Source organism: Mytilus galloprovincialis, chromosome 3, assembly GCF_965363235.1.
Source record: "Mytilus galloprovincialis chromosome 3, xbMytGall1.hap1.1, whole genome shotgun sequence".
Classification (NCBI taxonomy): domain Eukaryota; kingdom Metazoa; phylum Mollusca; class Bivalvia; order Mytilida; family Mytilidae; genus Mytilus; species Mytilus galloprovincialis.
In genome coordinates, this window is record NC_134840.1 from 24,352,759 (window position 1) to 24,375,059 (window position 22,301).

General features: G+C 33.6%; 1 protein-coding gene across 4 annotated transcripts in view; it reads left to right on the forward strand.

The window, feature by feature from the left end:
* Positions 1 to 22,301, forward strand: part of LOC143067478 (conserved oligomeric Golgi complex subunit 3-like) — a 37,463-nt gene that overhangs the window by 13,100 nt on the left and 2,062 nt on the right. Inside the window, exons 11-23 of one of the 4 annotated variants that reach the window (XM_076240780.1) lie at positions 1,118 to 1,257; positions 1,717 to 1,877; positions 2,481 to 2,667; positions 5,124 to 5,242; positions 6,180 to 6,269; positions 8,083 to 8,203; positions 10,403 to 10,426; positions 11,887 to 11,969; positions 16,722 to 16,739; positions 17,928 to 18,062; positions 18,461 to 18,667; positions 19,461 to 19,559; positions 20,484 to 20,622. In XM_076240780.1, the coding sequence (XP_076096895.1) occupies positions 1,118 to 1,257; positions 1,717 to 1,877; positions 2,481 to 2,667; positions 5,124 to 5,242; positions 6,180 to 6,269; positions 8,083 to 8,203; positions 10,403 to 10,426; positions 11,887 to 11,969; positions 16,722 to 16,739; positions 17,928 to 18,062; positions 18,461 to 18,667; positions 19,461 to 19,559; positions 20,484 to 20,519 (1,420 nt within the window). In that variant the 3' untranslated portion in view covers positions 20,520 to 20,622. The remainder of the gene's footprint in view (positions 1 to 1,117; positions 1,258 to 1,716; positions 1,878 to 2,480; positions 2,668 to 5,123; positions 5,243 to 6,179; positions 6,270 to 8,082; positions 8,204 to 10,402; positions 10,427 to 11,886; positions 11,970 to 16,721; positions 16,740 to 17,927; positions 18,063 to 18,460; positions 18,668 to 19,460; positions 19,560 to 20,483; positions 20,623 to 22,301) is intronic. The other 3 variants (XM_076240781.1, XM_076240782.1, XM_076240783.1) reach the window with 3 other exon arrangements.

Below are 22,301 nucleotides of genomic sequence, written 5' to 3' on the forward strand. Positions count from 1 at the left end.
TTATCAATTTTATCGTCCACTGTAATTAATTTTGTCATATTAACGTTTTGGTTATCGTCTGTTAAAGTCATTAAGTCGAATAGCTATCCTGCTATAAGAGATTAACATAGCATTTTTCTCCAAGGTCACATAGTAAATACTTTTATTTGATTTATATGTTTTATTTTTGTAAACAAAGAGTTGGAGAATATTTGGAGATTATTTAGGTCAGTTGGAGAATATTTGGAGAATATTTAGGTCATTTGGAGAATATTTAGGTCATTTGGAGAATATTTGGAGATCATAGGTATATAAGAGCCCTTAGAAGTTTTAGTGTGGATGAAATTGAAGTTGAGAAAGGAACTATACATTATGAAACGTTAAAAAGATTTTATTATTGTGGTCAGTTTTTAGCCGATTTTGGGAGAATTTATAGATTCTTAGAAAGTTGTGTCATTACTATTCAACTGTATGCATTTTTGATATTTTGTCCGCTCAGACTGTTGCGTGGTTTAGAACACTATGCCTGTGGCGTTTTTCTTTGGGGTGCCCAGTATTGGACACTGTTGCCGATTTTGATGCGGAGTTGTAATGAAATCCATTTGTGATGTGTGAAAGTAATGTGCCAATGAGTATTTGAACTATATATTTTGTAAACTGTATATATAATGTAAATAGTGTCCTGGAATGGAATTTTAATAAATAGATTAGTGAATTTACTTGTATATTTCTTTGACAACAAGACTACAGATTATTGGATTATTTTGTTCTTGAATTCTCTGTGATTTCAATATACCCGGCCTGACCAGAAAGTTTGATGTTACTCGACCGCCATGGCAATATCTTTGTATAGCATATAGTGTTTATTAAAAGAGTCGGAGTCAAATTATCACTATTTTGTGTTATTTCATTATCTAATATGTAATTTATGGAAAGGATGTAATCAAAATGAAAATTACTTTGTTGTGTCTAAGTTCATGCATTCAATATTTTATTTAGGAAATGGTAGAAATCTTAATTCCACTTTGGTGCTTCATATCTTCTCAGTTTACTTACCAAACTCTGGTTCACAAAGACTTTATTAATACTTTTTCAAACTTTAGGCTGAAGTATTGATTATATGCATTTTCTATTGTAGTGACATGTTAGAAAGGCTGTGCAGTCACTTGTACGATACATTACGACCATTGATAATACACATCAATCATTTAGAAACATTATCAGAGCTGTGTAGTATTCTTAAAATTGAGATGTTAGAAGAACATGTGCTAAATAATGGTAAGTTTAATCAATCATTTTCATATAGATTAAAGAGTACGGTATAAGTTTAAAAAAGATAATTTATTGTAAAAATTGTTGTATCAGCAAGGTTCTCAAATTATAATTTAATTTTATGCCCCACTTAGTGGCATTATGTTTTTGGTCTGTGAGTCTGTTTCTTCATCTATCAGACTGTCTGTCCATGCGTTCATCCCTATGTCCTGCTTTAGGTTATAGTTTCGGTCAAGGTAGTTTTTGATAAAGTTTAAGTCCAATCAACTGAAACGTTGTGCACATGTTCACTATGATATGATCTTTCTAATTTCAATGCCCAATTTCAAGGTCCACTGAACATAGAAAATGATGGTGCAAATGGGGCATCCATGTACTATGGACACATTCTTGTTTTCAATTTTTTAACTTGCATTAAGAAACTTGACTCTTATGTCATAACAATATTTTGCTTGACTTTTACAGCACAGGAACTGAAGGCATTTGAAATAGTTTGCAGGCAGATGTTGATGGATATCCAGGAAAGATTTGTTTATCGTACCTATATCTATATTAAGTCTGACATTCTCAGTTATACACCTGCACAGGGTGATCTGGCTTACCCAGAAAAACTGGAAATGATGGAGGTAAGATATACTCAGTTATTCACTTGCAGTGTGATTTTTCAGGCATTATGTTTTTGGTCTGTGAGTCTGTTTCTTCATCTATCAAACTGTCTGTCCATGCGAACCCAGAAAAACTAGAAATGATGAAGGTAAGATATTCTCAGTTATACACCTGCACACTGTGATCTGGCTTACCCCAAAAAACTGTAAATGATGGAGGTAAGATATTCTCAGTTATACACCTGCACAGGGTGATCTGGCTTACCCAGAAAAACTGGATTGTATGTAGTGTCTGTTACTTGGCAACACATTGTATTTAACATAAAACTTCTATCATGTCTATGAGTTAAATGAATCTTAAAATAATACAACTTAAATGTTCCTCGTCTATTTACATTTTTTATATTTTGTGTTATGGCATTTAAATGTATGGAATCATTTTTAAATAAAAATATTTAAAAAAAAATAAAAGCCAAGACTGTTAATGTTATTTATCCTAAAAGTCCATGTACTTTGTAGACATAAATGTTAAATGAACCTACTTTAGTCAGCATCATATATCTTTTTGTGCAGAATATCACTTTATTTGGTTTTTTTTTTATAATTTTGTGTTTTTAATTTTAGAGTATTGCTGAAAGCATCAAAAATGAAAGTAAAAAAGGTCATCGTAGGTCAGGATCCAATGCATCAAGTACAACAGGCCATTCAAGGTCAGGGTCAACTGTATCTGCTACTAGTCAGGAGGTTGCTGACATCACCACAAATGGTCAGGTCCAGGAAACCTCCTTCAAAGAAATTGACATATCATCAGGTTTGTTTATTATTATCATCATTCCCTTTGTAGAAACACTGAAGTAAAAAAAAAATAATATCAGCTATTGAAAATTCCAACGAGAATAGACAATTTAAGATTTTTGGAAACCCTAAAAATACACGATGTAAGATTTCAATATGTAAAGGACACTTCATATATTATATATATATATATTTCAATAACTTAATTGTCCTGAATTTGCATTAAATAATTGTTGCAGTATTAAAGTCATGGTCCATTGACAAAACTTTTTCATAGTTTATTTGTTTCAAAGTGTTTTCATTTCAATTAACATTAAAAATATAGCATTACCACACTTTACACTATTGAAATTACACACAGATGAGACTTATCTCAGTGTCTACAGTTTATGAGGATCTTTAAGGCTTCAATTGATCTAATCCACCTTTTGATAAAAATATTTTCTGCATCATGTACATGTATATTAATTTTATCAATGATGACCAATCACTGTGCAAATATGAGGAAGAGTGTGTTGTTTCTAGCGTCTGTGCTGGGAATGTTAAGGTTTGTTTTGAGTTTATGGATGAATATATCTTTCCATCAGTGCAGGTGTGTTGTTTCCAGCGTCTGTGGTGGGAATGTTAAGGTTTGTTATGGGTTTATGGATGAATATATCTTTCCATCAGTGCAGGTGTGTTGTTTCCAGCGTCTTGGAATGTTAAGGTTTGTTATGAGTTTATGGATGAATATATCTTTCCATCAGTGCAGGTGTGTTGTTTCCAGCGTCTGTGGTGCGAATGTTCAGGTTTGTTATGAGTTTATGGATGAATATATCTTTCCATCAGTGCAGGTGTGTTGTTTCCAGCGTCTGTGGTGGGAATGTTAAGGTTTGTTATGAGTTTATGGATGAATATATCTTTCCATCAGTGCATGTGTGTTGTTTCCAGCGTCTGTGGTGGGAATGTTAAGGTTTGTTATGAGTTTATGGATGAATATATCTTTCCATCAGTGCAGGTGTGTTGTTTCCAGTGTCTGTGGTGGGAATGTTAAGGTTTGTTATGAGTTTATGGATGAATATATCTTTCCATCAGTGCAGGTGTGTTGTTTCCAGCGTCTGTGGTGGGAATGTTAAGGTTTGTTATGAGTTTATGGATGAATATATCTTTCCATCAGTGCAGGTGTGTTGTTTCCAGCGTCTGTGCTGGGAATGTTAAGGTTTGTTATGAGTTTATGGATGAATATATCTTTCCATCAGTGCAGGTGTGTTGTTTCCAGCGTCTGTGGTGGGAATGTTAAGGTTTGTTATTATCTGATGAATTGGTTTCTTACAGCCTTTAGTCAGAACTGATTATTTATTGGTTTCTTACAGCCTTTAGTCAGAACTGATTATTTATTTCTTACAGCCTTTAGTCAGAACTGATTATTTATTGGTTTCTTACAGCCTTTAGTCAGAACTGATTATTTATTGGTTTCTTACAGCCTTCAGTCAGAACTGATTTTTTATTGGTTTCTTACAGCCTTCAGTCAGAACTGATTATTTATTGGTTTCTTACAGCCTTTAGTCAGAACTGATTTTTTATTGGTTTCTTACAGCCTTCAGTCAGAACTGATTATTTATTGGTTTCTTACAGCCTTTAGTCAGAACTGATTATTTATTGGTTTCTTACAGCCTTCAGTCAGAACTGATTATTTATTGGTTTCTTACAGCCTTCAGTCAGAACTGATTATTTATTGGTTTCTTACAGCCTTCAGTCAGAACTGATTATTTATTGGTTTCTTACAGCCTTTAGTCAGAACTGATTATTTATTGGTTTCTTACAGCCTTCAGTCAGAACTGATTATTTATTGGTTTCTTACAGCCTTCAGTCAGAACTGATTATTTATTGGTTTCTTACAGCCTTCAGTCAGAACTGATTATTTATTGGTTTCTTACAGCCTTTAGTCAGAACTGATTATTTATTGGTTTCTTACAGCCTTCAGTCAGAACTGATTTTTTATTGGTTTCTTACAGCCTTCAGTCAGAACTGATTATTTATTGGTTTCTTACAGCCTTTAGTCAGAACTGATTTTTTATTGGTTTCTTACAGCCTTCAGTCAGAACTGATTATTTATTGGTTTCTTACAGCCTTTAGTCAGAACTGATTATTTATTGGTTTCTTACAGCCTTTAGTCAGAACTGATTATTTATTGGTTTCTTACAGCCTTTAGTCAGAACTGATTATTTATTGGTTTCTTACAGCCTTTAGTCAGAACTGATTATTTATTTTCTCTTTGTGATCTTAAGAGTGTCATATATAGAATTTGCTGAACTATATTTTGAGGTTGTTTTTTTTTTGTAGTTTTGTATCTATCCCCTGTATTCTTTTGTAGCACTTTTCTAAGTTAATTATCATTATGAACATTCACATCAAAATCAAAAATGTTGGAATATGTGCCCTTCAATATGATTAAAAGATTGTATAAATATGTGATACATGTACTTTCTGCAGATTCAGGAAGGACGACACCAATGTCTATGCCTATGTCACCTGCTGACCTCCATGGGATGTGGTACCCTACAGTTCGTAGAACTCTTGTCACACTTTCAAAACTTTACAGATGTATTGATGTAAGAATATTTATAGAATAGTTATCAAAGAATTCACATGTGAAATTATGTGTTTTTACTTCACTGGGAAATCAATGTAATTCATTGCAACTGATGTAAGAAATCATTTTTAATGACCCGTAATAGTTCATCTGTAAACTTTATAACTTATTGAAATGATAAAATGGTTGTTAATTCATTAGTTTAAACATATTTGTTTATAGTGGATTGGAGAACAAGTTATTGCAACTTATATTAATCCATTTCCACTTTGCAGGTGCAAGTGCTGCCTTGTAGCGGCATTAGCCTGCTCTTTTTCGAAATCTACAAGGGTGTCTTTTACGTGCAAGAGATATGGCTCTCTCTTAACACAGGTCATACAGTTATCGTCCCCTTCTGATGGACTATCATCACCATACTCGCAAATGGTGTCAAGGGAGAGCTGAAAATTCAGTTCCTAGAAATTCATTACCTTTTTGATAACTTGTTGACTTTTTTTTGTTTTGAAATATCTCAATGACACAATCATTTCTATTTCTATTTATATATACAGGTTTTATATGTGTTCTGAAAGAAAAGTAAATTTGTGTTCTTTAAATTAAGGTTGAGTTACAGTAAATGGGTAATGTTACAGATTTTGATAAAATTTTTATTACAATTTTGAGTTGTTAAACTTGAACTTAAAATTGAAAAAATAATTCATTTTTAATTTATGAAATATTACTGATATAATTCTTTCAAAGTACAGGAACATCATTGAAGAGACATTGTTTGTGGTTGTCCTGTTGAATTCACAAACACTTCTGGTTGGTTCTTTTAGTCTTGCATACAGTGTTTGTGTGTGTAGCTATCATTGTGCAATCTCACGTCGAATTTAGATGTATATATTTGATGAACTTATATTCTTGGGTAAATAAACATTAACCACACATTCCTATTTAATAATAATATATTACAGAGAACAACATTCCAAGGTCTATCACAAGAGGCACTGCAGTCTTGTATAGCATCACTAAAGATTGCCAAGGAAGGAATAATTAAGAGGAAGGTAATGGTGTACTTATTGATACTTGAAACAATTCCTTTGTGAAGACTAACAGCTTATTTTATAACAAATTTATGAAAAACAAATTTGACAGACTTAAACCAAAAACATAAAACATGCTTATTACCTCCAAATACAGATCCAGTTTAAATTTGAGTGGCCGCACTATCACTATTCTCTACTTAACTCCCTTTATAAATGGAAAATTGACAAATATTCAGTTTCCACAATCTAACCAGTTTGCATCGACCAAATATGACGAAATTTATACACAATGCTAACTACCACCAAACACAGATCAAGATCTAATGAGGGTGGCATAACTTTTGCTGTTCTTGAGTTATGCCCCTATAAATTGAAAAGTTGCAGAATTTGCTATATATTGACCAGTGGACACATTCTTCATTTGATTTAAATGTCATCCTCATTAGTATGCTGGGATCAAATTACTACAGACTTTACACTGTTGTTAGAAACTTTGTTCTGAAAATTTTGTGGTTTGTTGTCGAGCCTGCAACTTTTGTTGCAGAAAGCTCGACATAGGGATAGTGATCCGGCGGCGGCGGCGGCGTTAGCTAACTTCTTAAAAGGTTTATATTTTAGAAGGTGAAAGACCTGGATGCTTCATACTTTGTATATAGATGCCTCATGTTACGAAGTTTCCGTCAGTCACATGTCCAATGTCCTTGACCTCATTTTCATGGTTCAGTGACCACTTGAAAAAAAAGTTCAGAATTTTTGTAATGTTGAATTCTCTCTTATTATAAGTAATAGGATAACTATATTTGGTATGTGCGTACCTTGCAAGGTCCTCATGCCCGTCAGACAGTTTTCACTTGACCTCGACCTCATTTCATGGATCAGTGAACAAGGTTAAGTTTTGGTGGTCAAGTCCATATCTCAGATACTATAAGCAATAGGGCTAGTATATTTGGTGTATGGAAGGACTGGAAGGTGTACATGTCCAACTGGCAGGTGTCATCTGACCTTGACCTCATTTTCATGGTTCAGTGGTTATAGTTAAGTTTTTGTGTTTTGGTCTGTTTTTCTCATACTTTATGCAATAGGTCTACTATATTTGTTGTATGGAATGATTGTAAGGTGTACATGTCTAGCGGGCAGATGTCATCTGACCTTGACCTCATTTTCATGGTTCAGTGGTCAAAGTTAAGTTTTTAAGTTTTGGTCTTTTTATGTAATTTTATATGCCAAAGGTCAGCTATATTTGGTGTATGGAAATATATTATGATCTATATGTCAGTCCCGCAGATTTATTTGACCATGACCTCAATTGCACGGTTCATTGCACAGTGTTAAGTTTTTGTGTTTTGGTCTATTTTTCTTAAACTATAATAAGTAATAGGTCAACTATATTTGTTGTATGGAAGCTTTGTTAGCTGTACATGTCTGCCTGGCATGGTTCATCTGACCTTGACCTCATTTTCATGGTTCATTGGTCTTTGTTTAGCTACTTGGTTAATGTTAAGTTTATGTGACAGTTGTAATAAAGCTTTATACTTAGGACTATCAACATAATATCAATGATTAGTAAAGAAGGCGAGACATTTCAGTGTGTGCACTCTTGTCATTCCTGAGTAATGGGACTGTTAACAGTTATATTTGACGCAATATTTATATGCCTAAGGGCATCTTTATGAATGTTTTTCTATGAAGCAATTTTATTTCCTTCTGATAAAAATGCCTTCTAAACATCCCAATTGATTTGTTTTAGAAATAACTGCACCTTTACAGACATGTAACTCATATTTAATCAAATTTAAGCCTTATAGTAATTATTTTCATTTCTATTTGACAGACTAAAACAGATGGTCAGTTGTTTTTGGTTAAACATCTGTTGATTTTACGAGAGCAGATAGCTCCATTTCATGCAGATTTTACTATTAGGGAGACCTCACTTGATTTTAGTAAATTCAAAGGTATTTATTTAAAATGCAATTTCTAGCTTTATTAAATTTTTCTAATTTTTGCTTTTTAATTTCTTACCTGTAGTTTTTTAAGCTAGCTGCCTGTTTTCTCCAAATATGTCTAATTATAACTTCAGAAGACTAGAATATTTCCACTGGATATTATTTTGTGGGTTGAAAAACTCATCGGAATTTGAAGTTATATATTCAGTTGGAATATTTGCTTTCAAAGTAGAAACCCCCTTTTTAGATGATCTGTACATGTCAATCTTTTTTATTTATTCTGCAGATAGCATATTTAGCACTTTATCTATAAAAAGATGGTTATCTATAAATCAATAAATAAATAAACTTTAATCAAAGACCTCAAAATTTCCAAATAAATGTGCACACTATAGATGAATGCACATTTATGAACACCTTCACATCAAATATGTTGTATGCAAACAATATCAAAATAATTTCAAAATAGATGAAGTTTTATAGGTTAATTGCATGAATTTTAGCGAATAATGTCCACAGTAAATTTAACTATTACATGAGCTTAAGAGTGCAAACTATTTTTTACTGTGGATAGTACTCACAAATATTCATGTGATAACCCTTTTGTTTTATAGTAAATCTTCCAAAACTGTTGTAAACATATATTTTGTCACTAAAGACCATGGTGGTTTGAAGCTGTATTTGCACTTTTGCAACATAAGAGGGATATTGCATGAATATTGCCATAACTACATTTTTATATGACATGAACTTGTGAGTTCAATATATATTCTACAGAATGGTCATTGTATATTAGAAACTAGTCACACAGTAAAACTAGGATACAAACAATGAAATGGACATTGATTGCTTCTGATCAGCCGATCTTTGAATTAGTGATGCTTTTTAATAGCCAATAGCATACTGATAACACATTGATAAATCATTAGTGATAAATATGCTGAAAAATTATCAAATTCTATACAAAATGAAGATAATTACCGGTACTATTTACCAACCAATTTTTAGCAACTTGTGCAATTAAAATAATAAAGTTAAAATCAATTGTTGCAAATATGTGAAATTTTGGCCCTTATAGAATTTCATCGAGAAGTTAGAAAATCCTGAAAATGAATCTCCATGATTGAACTTGGTGGGATAGGGTTCAACACAAAATAAAGAACTTGCAAAAGATAGTTTGGTTTACAATATCTACCTCTGCATCAAGAGAAATATGATATTTCTCCAATTGAGACAGTAAATTTTTAAATATAGATTGTTCGTCTTGCTGATTATTATAGATAAGTTCACCATGATGCCATTAATTGTATTTGGATATCCTGCATTAAGTAGGCTAAAACATAGAATAAGGGCAATATTCATGCAATAAATTCAGTGGCTGGTTTATAACATATTTTTTTTTAGTTTATTATAATATATTGTATTAAATTCAGGCCGTTTCTTTTCTTGCTTAACCTGATTTATATTCTTCATGTAGTGACCTAAATAGCTTGGTATACAGTATTGAATTTGCTCATTGTTATAGGTTGTATTGTGACTTAAAGTTACTAACTTCTATGTCATTTGGTCTCAGTTGAAGAGATGTCTCTTTGGCCTTCATACCATATCTTCTTAATTTTTTTATGCCCCACCTACCATAGTAGAGGGGCATTATGTTTTCTGGTCTGTGCCTCAGTTCGTTCGTCCGTCTGTTCGTTCATCTGTCCATTCGTCCCGCTTCAGGTTAAAAATTTTGGTCAAAGTAGTTTTTGATGAAGTTGAAGTCCAATCAACTTGAAACTTAGTACACATGTTCCCTATGATATGATCTTTCTAATTTTAATGCCAAATTTAAAGTATTGACCCCAATTTCATGGTCCACTGAACATGTAAAATGATAGTGCGAGTGGGGCATCTGTGTACTTAGGACACATTCTTGTTTACAAATTGTTCAAAGACAACCCTCCTCTGCCCTCCTCAGTTATTAAAATCTCATGTCCTCAGGTTTATAACTCAAACTTGAGATGTTTAACAGTTAAGAGATGAGAATTATCATATTATAGGAATAGGAAGGAAATCTTGGTGGATTTTTTTCATATATTTATATCTTAGAAATTTGGTAGGTCCCCATTTTCAAGTTTTGCATGAACTTTTTTTTTGTGGCTACCTAACATAGACTTATATCTTAGCCAAGAAAAGTATAAATCATATATTTTTTAATGTCACCAGATCCTAGTTTGCACAGCATTCTAGGTACGTTGAATTATTTTGCTATTGTAGTTGTCTGTCCCAGTACCTTGCATGTTATACTTCAGCTTCTGTGAATTTAGCTTTTTAGCAATTGACTACCACCAAACTGCCACTGTCAAATATTCAATCATTTTAAAAAACAATATGTTCAAAAATATTATTCTCTGTGATAAAACAGTGAAAATTTCTGATAAGACAATGTACGAGACAAAACATTATGAATTTCATGTTGGTACTACAGTACAAAGGTTAATAAACTAAATTCACAAAAGTTTTAGAGTTTGTGCCTTTAGAAGAAGATTTTGTAGATGGTGGTAGGTGTAAAGCTGTAACACAGCATGTTTTATTATTGTAAATAGATTGAAGGAATTGGGAGAAATTCTAATAATGAATGCTGAAAAACTTACAAGACTTGAATACATGTACTATATTGCTTTGAATACTTTATTTAACTTACTTCTCTTTATATAACATATATGTTTGTCCTGTTGTTGTCTCATATCAAGTGGGAGGACCTTTGAGTGGCTGAATAAGTTCAATTTCATTGTAGAATAGAAAGTTATTTAAATACAGGTCATTTTTGAATTTAACATGAATTCCAGCTTGACTATGGGAAAATAAATTTTGATTTGATATTACTATTTAGATTAAGCATTATTTAACTAGCTACTTAACAATCCATTAATATTTGGTATGTAATACAGCCTTGCATCTAATTTCCTTGAAGATTGTTTGCTCTTGAAAGGTACTGTCTATTGACTTTTTAATTTTAGCATATTTTAAATGTCACAGTTCTTTAAATGTATAAAAAAATTGCCTATAATGTGGATTCATTTATTTTCGTGGGTACCAATTTTCGTGAATAAAGGAAAACTTACATGATGGTGGATATTAATTTTATGGATTTCCAGAAGTCAGCACACAAGCCTATAAAAAGAATTGATATTTGTTAGACATCTAATTTCGTGGTTTTCCAGAAGTTAGCACACAAGCCTATAAAAAGAATTGATATTTGTTAGACATCTAATTTCATGGATTTCCAGAAGTCAGCACACAAGCCTATAGAAAGAATTGATTTTTGTTAGACATCTAATTTCATGGATTTCCAGAAGTCAGCCCACAAGCCTATAAAAAGAATTGACATTTGTTAGACATCTAATTTCATGGATTTCCAGAAGTCAGCACACAAGCCTATAGAAAGAATTGATATTTGTTAGACATCTAATTTCATGGATTTCCAGAAGTCAGCCCACAAGCCTATAGAAAGAATTGATATTTGTTAGACTTTTAGTTTCATAGTTAAGCTGTAACCAGGAAATTCACGAAAATTGGTATCCAATGAATAATAATGAATCCACAGTATGGTAAGTGAAATCAAATCTTTTCAATTTTGCTCCAAAAGGGCAAGTTGAATCATTTTCCTTTCAGTAAAAACTTGATTTGCTGTTTTTTTCTTAATTCAGATGCAGCCTATGGATTGATGCACAGCAAGTCAAAACTATTCCAGTTTAACAGTAATAATGCAGTTCTACAATTTATTTTAGAGGTATGATGATTATGTTACCCTCACTCTGGGAGTCTATGAGTAGGGGTTTGTTGCCCTCACTCTAGGAGTCTATGAGTAGGGATTTGTTACCCTCACTGTAGGAGTCTATAAGTAGGGGTTTGTTACCCTCACTCTAGGAGTCTATGAGTAGGGGTTTGTTACCCTCACTCTGGGAGTCTATAAGTAGGGGTTTGTTGTCCTCACTGTAGGAGTCTATGAGTAGGGGTTTGTTGCCCTCACTCTAGGAGTCTATGAGTAGGAGTTTGTTGCCCTCACTCTAGGAGTCTATGAGTAGGGGTTTGTTACCCTCACTGTAGGAGTCTATGAGTAGGGGGTTTGTTACCCTAGCACTGTAGGAGTCTATAAGTAGGGGTTTGTTACCCTCACTCTAGGAGTCTATGAGTAGGGGGTTTGTTACCCTCACTGTAGGAGTCTATAAGTAGGGGTTTGTTGCCCTCACTCTAGGAGTCTATGAGTAGGGGTTTGTTACCCTCACTCTAGGAGTCTATGAGTAGGGGTTTGTTACCCTCACTCTAGGAGTCTATGAGTAGGGGTTTGTTACCCTCACTCTGGGAGTCTATGAGTAGGGGTTTGTATCCCTCACTGTAGGAGTCTATGAGTAGGGGTTTGTTACCCTCACTCTAGGAGTCTATAAGTAGGGGTTTGTTACCCTCACTTTAGGAGTCTATGAGTAGGGGTTTGTTACCCTCACTCTAGGAGTCTATGAGTAGGGGTTTGTTGCCCTCACTCTAGGAGTCTATGAGTAGGGGTTTGTTACCCTCACTCTGGTAGTCTATAAGTAGGGGTTTGTTGCCCTAACTGTAGGAGTCTATGAGTAGGGGTTTGTTGCCCTCACTCTAGGAGTCTATGAGTAGGGGTTTGTTACCCTCACTCTGGGAGTCTATGAGTAGGGGTTTGTTGCCCTCACTCTAGGAGTCTATGAGTAGGGGTTTGTTACCCTCACTCTGGGAGTCTATGAGTAGGGGGTGGTTACCCTCACTCTGGGAGTCTATGAGTAGGTGTTTGTTACCCTCACTCTAGGAGTCTATGAGTAGGGGTTTGTTACCCTCACTCTAGGAGTCTATGAGTAGGGGTTTGTTGCCCTCACTCTAGGAGTCTATGAGTAGGGGTTTGTTACCCTCACTCTAGGAGTCTATGAGTAGGGGTTTGTTACCCTCACTGTAGGAGTCTATGAGTAGGGGTTTGTTACCCTCACTCTAGGAGTCTATGAGTAGGGGTTTGTTACCCTCACTCTAGGAGTCTATGAGTAGGGGTTTGTTGCCCTCACTTTAGGAGTCTATGAGCAGGGGTTTGTTACCCTCACTCTAGGAGTCTATAAGTAGGGGTTTGTTACCCTCACTCTAGGAGTCTATGAGTAGGGGTTTGTTACCCTCACTCTAGGAGTCTATGAGTAGGGGTTTGTTGCCCTCACTCTAGGAGTCTATAAGTAAGGGTTTGTTACCCTCACTCTAGGAGTCTATGAGTAGGGGTTTGTTGCCCTCACTGTAGGAGTCTATAAGTAGGGGTTTGTTACCCTCACTCTGGGAGTCTATGAGTAGGGGTTTGTTACCCTCACTCTAGGAGTCTATGAGTAGGGGTTTGTTGCCCTCACTTTAGGAGTCTATGAGCAGGGGTTTGTTGCCCTCACTCTAGGAGTCTATAAGTAAGGGTTTGTTACCCTCACTCTAGGAGTCTATGAGTAGGGGTTTGTTGCCCTCACTGTAGGAGTCTATAAGTAGGGGTTTGTTACCCTCACTCTGGGAGTCTATAAGTAGGGGTTTGTTGCCCTCACTGTAGGAGTCTATAAGTAGGGGTTTGTTACCCTCACTCTGGGAGTCTATAAGTAGGGGTTTGTTACCCTCACTCTAGGAGTCTATGAGTAGGGGTTTGTTGCCCTCACTCTAGGAGTCTATAAGTAGGGGTTTGTTACCCTCACTCTAGGAGTCTATAAGTAGGGGTTTGTTGCCCTCACTCTAGGAGTCTATAAGTAGGGGTTTGTTACCCTCACTCTAGGAGTCTATAAGTAGGGGTTTGTTACCCTCACTCTAGGAGTCTATAAGTAGGGGTTTGTTGCCCTCACTCTAGGAGTCTATAAGTAGGGGTTTGTTACCCTCACTGTAGGAGTCTATGAGTAGGGATTTGTTACCCTCACTGTAGGAGTCTATAAGTAGGGGTTTGTTACCCTCACTCTGGGAGTCTATGAATAGGGGTTTGTTACCCTCACTCTAGGAGTCTATGAGTAGGGGTTTGTTGCCCTCACTCTAGGAGTCTATGAGTAGGGGTTTGTTACCCTCACTTTAGGAGTCTATGAGTAGGGGTTTGTTACCCTCACTTTAGGAGTCTATGAGTAGGGGTTTGTTACCCTCACTCTAGGAGTCTATAAGTAGGGGTTTGTTACCCTCACTGTAGGAGTCTATGAGTAGGGGTTTGTTGCCCTCACTCTAGGAGTCTATAAGTAGGGGTTTGTTACCCTCACTCTAGGAGTCTATGAGTAGGGGTTTGTTACCCTCATTCTAGGAGTCTATGAGTAGGGGTTTGTTACCCTCACTCTGGGAGTCTATGAGTAGGGGTTTGTTGCCCTCACTCTAGGAGTCTATGAGTAGGGGTTTGTTACCCTCACTGTAGGAGTCTATGAGTAGGGGTTTGTTACCCTCACTCTAGGAGTCTATGAGTAGGGGTTTGTTGCCCTCACTTTAGGAGTCTATGAGTAGGGGTTTGTTGCCCTCACTCTAGGAGTCTATGAGTAGGGGTTTGTTGCCCTCACTCTAGGAGTCTATGAGTAGGGGTTTGTTGCCCTCACTCTAGGAGTCTATGAGTAGGGGGTTTGTTACCCTCACTGTAGGAGTCTATGAGTAGGGGTTTGTTGCCCTCACTCTAGGAGTCTGAGTAGGGGTTTGTTGCCCTCACTCTAGGAGTCTATTAGTAGGGGTTTGTTACTCCGGTATTACTAATCAGAATTACTCCATATGTGGTTACTGCTTTACAATGCTGTTATTTCATGTGACCACTTTTCAGATCTGTAGGACACCTACTTCCTGTATACAGATACTTTGAATTTTTCAAAAGGCAAAATATTTTGTTGCACATTTCTACAGGACAGTTCTACTAATCAGAATGACTTCATATTTGGTAAAAAGCTTTGCAGCCATAATTTGTAAATGAGAGCACTTGTATAGCCTGCCAGACACCTTTTTCCTGTTTTCTGATATGTCAAAAAGCTCAATTTGATATTTTAAAGATATTATGTTGCGCCTTTCCTCACCAGAGTGACTTTTATAGAAGAAGGGAAGAAATATGTTAGAGTTATAAAAAAAATATCCTCCAATCTTACATTGAGATGTGAAGTTTTTTGTAACTCTAACATACCTTTTTAATTATCTAATCATTTACAAGTTTTATGAAACATGCTGACCAACTTGGAAACATGATTGTTGTTATTAAAGTTTTTAGTACAGTTATAGTAAACTGAAAAGTTATTAATTATGAAGCCCATAAGATGAAATGTTACAAATGGACAAGTATTCACACACATCTCTGAATGATATTTAAAATAAAAATACATCTGTAGAAGGAATAGAATGACAGATATTTGCCCTTCATGAATTTTATGGAATTGGGGAAACTAGAGTAAAATGGTTGCTTGTACTTACAGGGCATATGTTAAGAGAAGACAGTCTCTAGTTTAAAATTTTCATTTGTTTACATTTTGATTATATCTGATATTGTCTGTTTAGTTTTATAAACAGAAAAGGTTTCAGTCAAGTTTTTGTGTTTAACATGAGATAGTACTTTACATTCATTTTGCCCGATAATTGAAATTAAAACAAGTATTTTAAAAAAATTAACAATATTGTTTATCCAATATGCAATAAGGGAATAGTAAAGGTGAGTTGAGGGACTGGTATTTAACTTCCATGTAGTGTTGGAAACCTTAAAATCTGGTCTATTTACTGGTTCTTATAAAAAATATGATATATACTTTGGTGAAACTATAACTTCTATGTTGGCCATACAAAAAAATAGCTTTTGGGTCACTTTCACTGCTTATAATTTTTCTTTTAAATTCAAAACTTTTTGTAGATGAAATATGAGGGAGTAAAAGCTGTGCATACAAGTGATTCTCAGATTTTAAGAGTCTTGACAAGAGTTCCATGATCATGTGGTTCAAAAATTAATGATGCAATGAAATTAGCCAGCACTGGTTAGATGTGTTAACTGGGTGGTTGACTTTGGTCATTTACTGCATGGCCTCCACATGTTTCATCAATATTGAATGGTTCAGTCAAATCTAATGCTGTAATGCTGTCTGGTTCTGTTTTCCCAGACTGATTTATTCTGTTGTTTTGCATCTCCCTGACAGTTTTACATTCTCTAAAAGCTTCAAGAAAATTGCATTCAATGTCTTCAAATATGCTTTGATACCACCAAAGCTATAACAAATTCAAACCTCTTAATTGATACAATAAAATTCATGAACCTATCAGTTTGTACCAGTACCTGTATATTTTTAATGACCAGTAGTAGTAGTTAAATACAGGAGCAATGAGATAAATTTCAATAATATATCGTTAATATTTTTCATTTCTCAAAAAATGTGATCAGATGATGTGCATGTCACAGGGTGATATATGTATATGGAGCTATACCCTTGAGTTTGTTGCACATGTGCCCCCTAGTATATTTTAAATAGACCTCACTGAACTGCCAAATGCAATAATGAAATAATAGTTTGATGAATTGTATTCTGTACAGAAATATCGAAGATTAAAAGCAAGTATATCAAATTTTATTGTTGTATTACAAATATGATGCATATATGTCTATAAAATTAAACTGATTATGTTATGTCTTTTTCTGTAAACATATTTCCATAATTGTTGGTGTCTACAAGACATTACAGGTCCTTCCTAACTGTTCATACCTAAAGTATTTTAGATAGTAGGATTATAAGAAAATTATGGCCACAGATAAGCTAATGTAATCAAAAACAAATATCGCAGATAGGAACATTAATAAGATACTATGCTGGTTTTCTCGTAGCTACAAAATTTTCAAATGCTGCATTGCAGATGAGTTTACTTAGATAAGGAGTGTTGTCATTAAATAAGGAACAACTCAAAATCATTTATTAGTTAGTACTGGAGGGTTCTTTATGTTGGTTTTTCCTTTTTGTTAAGAATGACACAAACTGATGATTAAGTTTGTCTTTTTTGGCTATAGATGGTATCAGCTCTAGATTCATTTTTTTTCAAATCCAAAATCCATAAGAATAGTTAACGTGTGTGATTTTTTTCTGGTTACCATGCTTTTTTCAAAATATATATGACCTAGCACTTCCATCCTTAGGGAGTTCAAGATTCAAATTTCTGAGATATATCTGGGAATCTGTGCATGTACATGTATATAATACAAGGAATTATTTGAATCTGAAATAATTTTGAATTCTAGAAAATTGATTAGAAATGTATGATGAAAACTAACCCAACTAAGTAGTTGGGCCATGCATGCCATCATTTTAGTATGAACTAACTAACCCCCTTAGCCTTGCATGCTGTGTGCCCATGGCCTTCCCTATTTAGATGGGTTAGTTTTCATCATAAATTTCTCATCAATTTTCCAGAAGTCAAAATTATTCCAAATTCAAAAAATTCCTTGTTATATAATTAATCCTCATTTGTATGCATAAATATCATATCAACAGTTTCAACACTATATTTTTATAAACAATACAGAGGGAGAGTTTATTTTGATGTTTTTGTTTTTATTATCTGTGTGATTGCTGTAATTTGGAGTTGATATAATCATGATAATTAAGAATGAAGATTCACAATAAGATTGAAGAGCATAAAAGGATATCTTTGGTTAGATCTTTACATTGATGAACACACAAATCAAACCGTTTGGATCATTTACAGCTGCTGACCAATAAAATTTACAACATATGCAAATTCGTTGTAGGGAACACCACAAGTGACAGAGTATTTTGTTGATTCCAAACGTGACGTGGATCAAGAACTGAAGAAAACTTGTGAGGAATATATACACTATGTCACTGAGTTGTTCATTTCCCCATTGCAAATGTTTTTATCAAGGGTAAGAATAACAATTATCATACAGTCTGCTTCAAGAAACAATCACTTGCTATATATAGTAATCATTTCTAAATGATTTTGTAGTTTCATATAGTAAATTCAAAAATTATTGCATGCATTTATTATTGCAATTTTGTCTTTTTAGACTCAAATCGATTTAAATTTTTGCCATATTTAGAAAATTCCTGTTTAATGAAAAATTTCGAAATGTGACTTTAAATTATTGTGACTATAACTCTGTTTTATTTTCTCAATAATTTCTGAATTTTTAGTAGTAAATTATGAACTCTTTTATTTCTGTACAAACTTTTGAATGTTGAGTATTTATTTGTAAGGTCTCTAAAGATTTCTTGTTCTATTTTTAGTACACTTTATTTATTAATAATTTAAATGTTACAGGCAAATGTAGTTATCAGTATGAAAAGTGAAGAAAATATCAAGAGTGTGTCACTTAGTTCTCAGCCATTTGCTACACCTGAAAAAATCCATGATATTGTGGCAGAGACTTACAAAAATATGAAGACTCAGCTGGTCAGTGTACACAGAAGCATGGCACTTTACCTGGCTAATAGGGATACAGAGATCATTCTGTTCAAACCTGTCAAGGTAAATGACATAGTTTATAAAAATGGTTTGTCTACAAGAACAGTAAACAGTTCATTATTATAACTCACATTTCTTTAGGTGTCAGACTACCAATTACTCCCTCCAATTTAGAACATATGTGAAAGTTGGCCTACTCGACAAAAAATAGTGCATTTGATGTCATTGTTTACTTAAACTAACCACCAAATTGGCAGAAATTAAACTTTTGATGAAATAGAAATATGTTAAGACTATTTTGAGTCAAAATTTACTTGTCTATGAGTTGAAATTGAAGATTAATGCACTCCATAGTATACTTATTTAAGATTTCCAGAAAACCCAGGGTTATTTTTAGTGGTACCTCTATTCGGAAAACCTCTTCTTTCTTATATGATTTTAAACATATGTTGAAAATTGGCATGTAGAAAGCTGATACATGTACAATTCAGGATATACCTGGTTTCTATGAAATTAAACTTAAGGTAAAATATTTAGAAAGCTGTGAAAATTGCAAAATTTGGTTGAACAGATAGGGACTTTTAATTGGTGGTCTGACACCTTTAAGTCATTTTGATTTGTAAAACTTGACTGTAATCTCAGTTTCCATTTATTTCCTTTTAGTTAATCATTATATTTTGTAGAAGTAAGATGTCTGATAACATGTCAATCACCAATAATTTGATACAGACAAATATAGAAAGAAAAGGATCAAACCAGTTCTCAAGAATCCATCATTCAGTATAAATAATATTTTAATATTCATAAATTTCATGAAAAAAGAGGCTTGTTGATAGATACTTTTTTTTTACTTTAGGTTAACATCCAAAACAGCTTTCAGCAACTTTATAAAATACTGGATGAATATTATACAGAGGAAGACCAACAAATAGTGGCAACTCCAAGTATTGAGCAGGTAAAAATTATTAGGATCATTATGTCATGTGGGGGAGAAAACAGATTTTAAAAGAGGATTTGAAAATGCTTTTAGTAGATTTTTGGTTTTGAAACATGATTTTCAGTTGGTTTTTACATAACAACTCTATGCTTTGTATATGGCTAGGTTTTGAGGATTACATGTCTATTGATAATATTTCATATGACCATAATAACATTGTTATACTCCAGTGATCAGATGAGATATTCAAAGTAAGGTCTGTTCCCAAGTTACAATGCATGACCAACAAGACGACCTGTGTACCTTCTAGGTCATTTTGTACACATTGGATCACGCAACATGTGAAATAATTTGAGTTTTACTCTGATCATTGGTAAGGTACTTTGATTTCCTATAGTACTGTTATAATTGTACTCTATTGACAAACATAGACAGTTTCTTAAAACAAAACAAAACATAAGAATACTTTACTTAACATGAAAGATTCGTCCTCTAAGGTGGTTCTTTTTTTCATAGCTCTAGATTTGATGGTGATCTTTCCAAATCTATTTGAATTGAGTTTGATACTGATCAGTGCTTGTCATTGCATCTAGTAAATATCTTAGATATATACAAAACAAGTCAACTTGACTCTTCATTGGTTGTTGTTAGTTCATAAATGTTTTTCCTTTCTTATATAGATTAGACTGTTGTTTTTACTGTTTGAATTGTTTTACAGAAGTCATTTTGAGCCCTTTAAAGCTGGCTGTTTGATGTGAGTCAAGGTTCCTTGTTTAAGCCTGTACTTGTCAATTAATCTGTAATTGATAACTTTTTATACATTGTTACTTGGATGGAGAATTGTCTCATTGGCACTCATACCACATCTTCTTATTTTTAAGTAAAGTATATATGTGTATTATAGATTAGATATTGTTATCTGCTTTTCTATTTCTTTTTCAGATAAATCTCCTGCTTTCAACGTCAGCCAAGAATTAGAATTTCTATTTGAGGGATAATGTAACTGTGATACTGTATTGATTTATTTATATATGGAGTAAATAGTAAGGTTCATTGTGAGATGATTTATTTATATATGGAGTTAAAGGGAAACTTCGCAAAAAAATCAAAAATTGATATTATGTTCATTCTGTATAAAAATGTTCAAATTCATAGATATTAAAGTTTTATTCCGCTAGATAAGCGATCACCATCGATTTTAAATTTAGAGTATCAATTCTCCGAGATCCGCCATCTTGTCTTCTTTCCCGATGAATAAAAACGATATGTCTATAAACCACAAAGAAACAAAACTACAGTAACCGATGTAGTCGTAATTGCGTGTCGATATCTTGTCAATCGTACGGTTGTTTAATACGACTAACTAACTTGATACGGAAAATATTCTTACTTTTTTTAAATTACCATGGTCTGTTGTTTTTAAACTGTTGATATTGGAATTAGGTGAAAAGTCAAAGTTGAAATCATAAATAAGTGTTCCGTGAAAATTGTTTTTGAAAATCTAATTTGTTCATAATTCTTTAAAGTAATAAACTTTTTTCAAATATATTTTGATCTTCCCTTATCTGATCACCAGCATGGCTAAAGGTATTACTTCCAAAGGTATTGTGAGGGGTGTGAGGTGACACGTCCAGGTATTCAAGCGATTTCCTGTCGGGCTTGCAAGTTCATGCATCGTTTCACTTCTGCAGGTATTGATCAGTGTACACGGCTGATAACTTATAACTTATAACTTTCCATTTTGAACTATCATATGTATAATATACAACTCTGTCTTACTTGTCATTACTAAACTCATACGCTTGTTTATAAATAACATTTCTGGTGTAAAGAATATAATTCATAATATATAAATAATACCCAAAAAATAAGATTTGATGAAATTAAAATCTATTTAAATATTTTTTCCAAGGGTGAATTTGGGAAAATGTAATATATAGTCATTGTCAATAGTGAAGGACAGATTGGAACAGACCAGAAATATTGATTTAAAAAAATGTACGCACTTGCCGACGATTCGTTTATACGACTGGATATAAAGTTACGGAACTATAGCGCAATTTAAAATATATACGTGTATACATTGAACATAAGAAAAAAACATATATTTTGAATAAATAGGGGTAAAAGTGTTGTAAATAGACTAGTCCACGTATGCCAACAGTATGTAATCATCGAATGTCGATAGACTACAGTTGTATACCAAAAGAAGAAGAGAACCAATTTGATTTAAATACAGGTCGATGTATAACTTTTGCTTTGGTTCATTGAAGCTTTGGACCTAGGAAAATCACAGATTTATATTTCAATAAGATTGTTCTCAAACAAAGGAAGGAATTCGTCATCACAATTGTTATATATGCCACTGGACGAACACTAATTATCCCCAGGGGATGTGAATATTTTGCTGGGAAACTTTTGAGTATCAAAGTTTCAAATTAATTTCGGGATTTATTTTCTTTCTTGGTATTCAATAACCGAAAAAAGAATAAATTACTTGTTCGCTAAATAGGGATATTCTTGTCAGATAAAAGAATTTTAGTTATATTTAAAAAATAGGGAAATATGACATTAAATTGGTTCTGTCTTTTTTTAAACATCGTTAAAACGATGTGTGTCTAAGGTGAACGCCACAAGAACCCTGTAATACTAGTACGAGAGTATAGCATGTAAACATTCCTTCTCAATAATATGGTTGTATTGGAAAACTTTTCATACAGATTGACAACTCATTGTCCGATATGCATGTAATATTTGCCA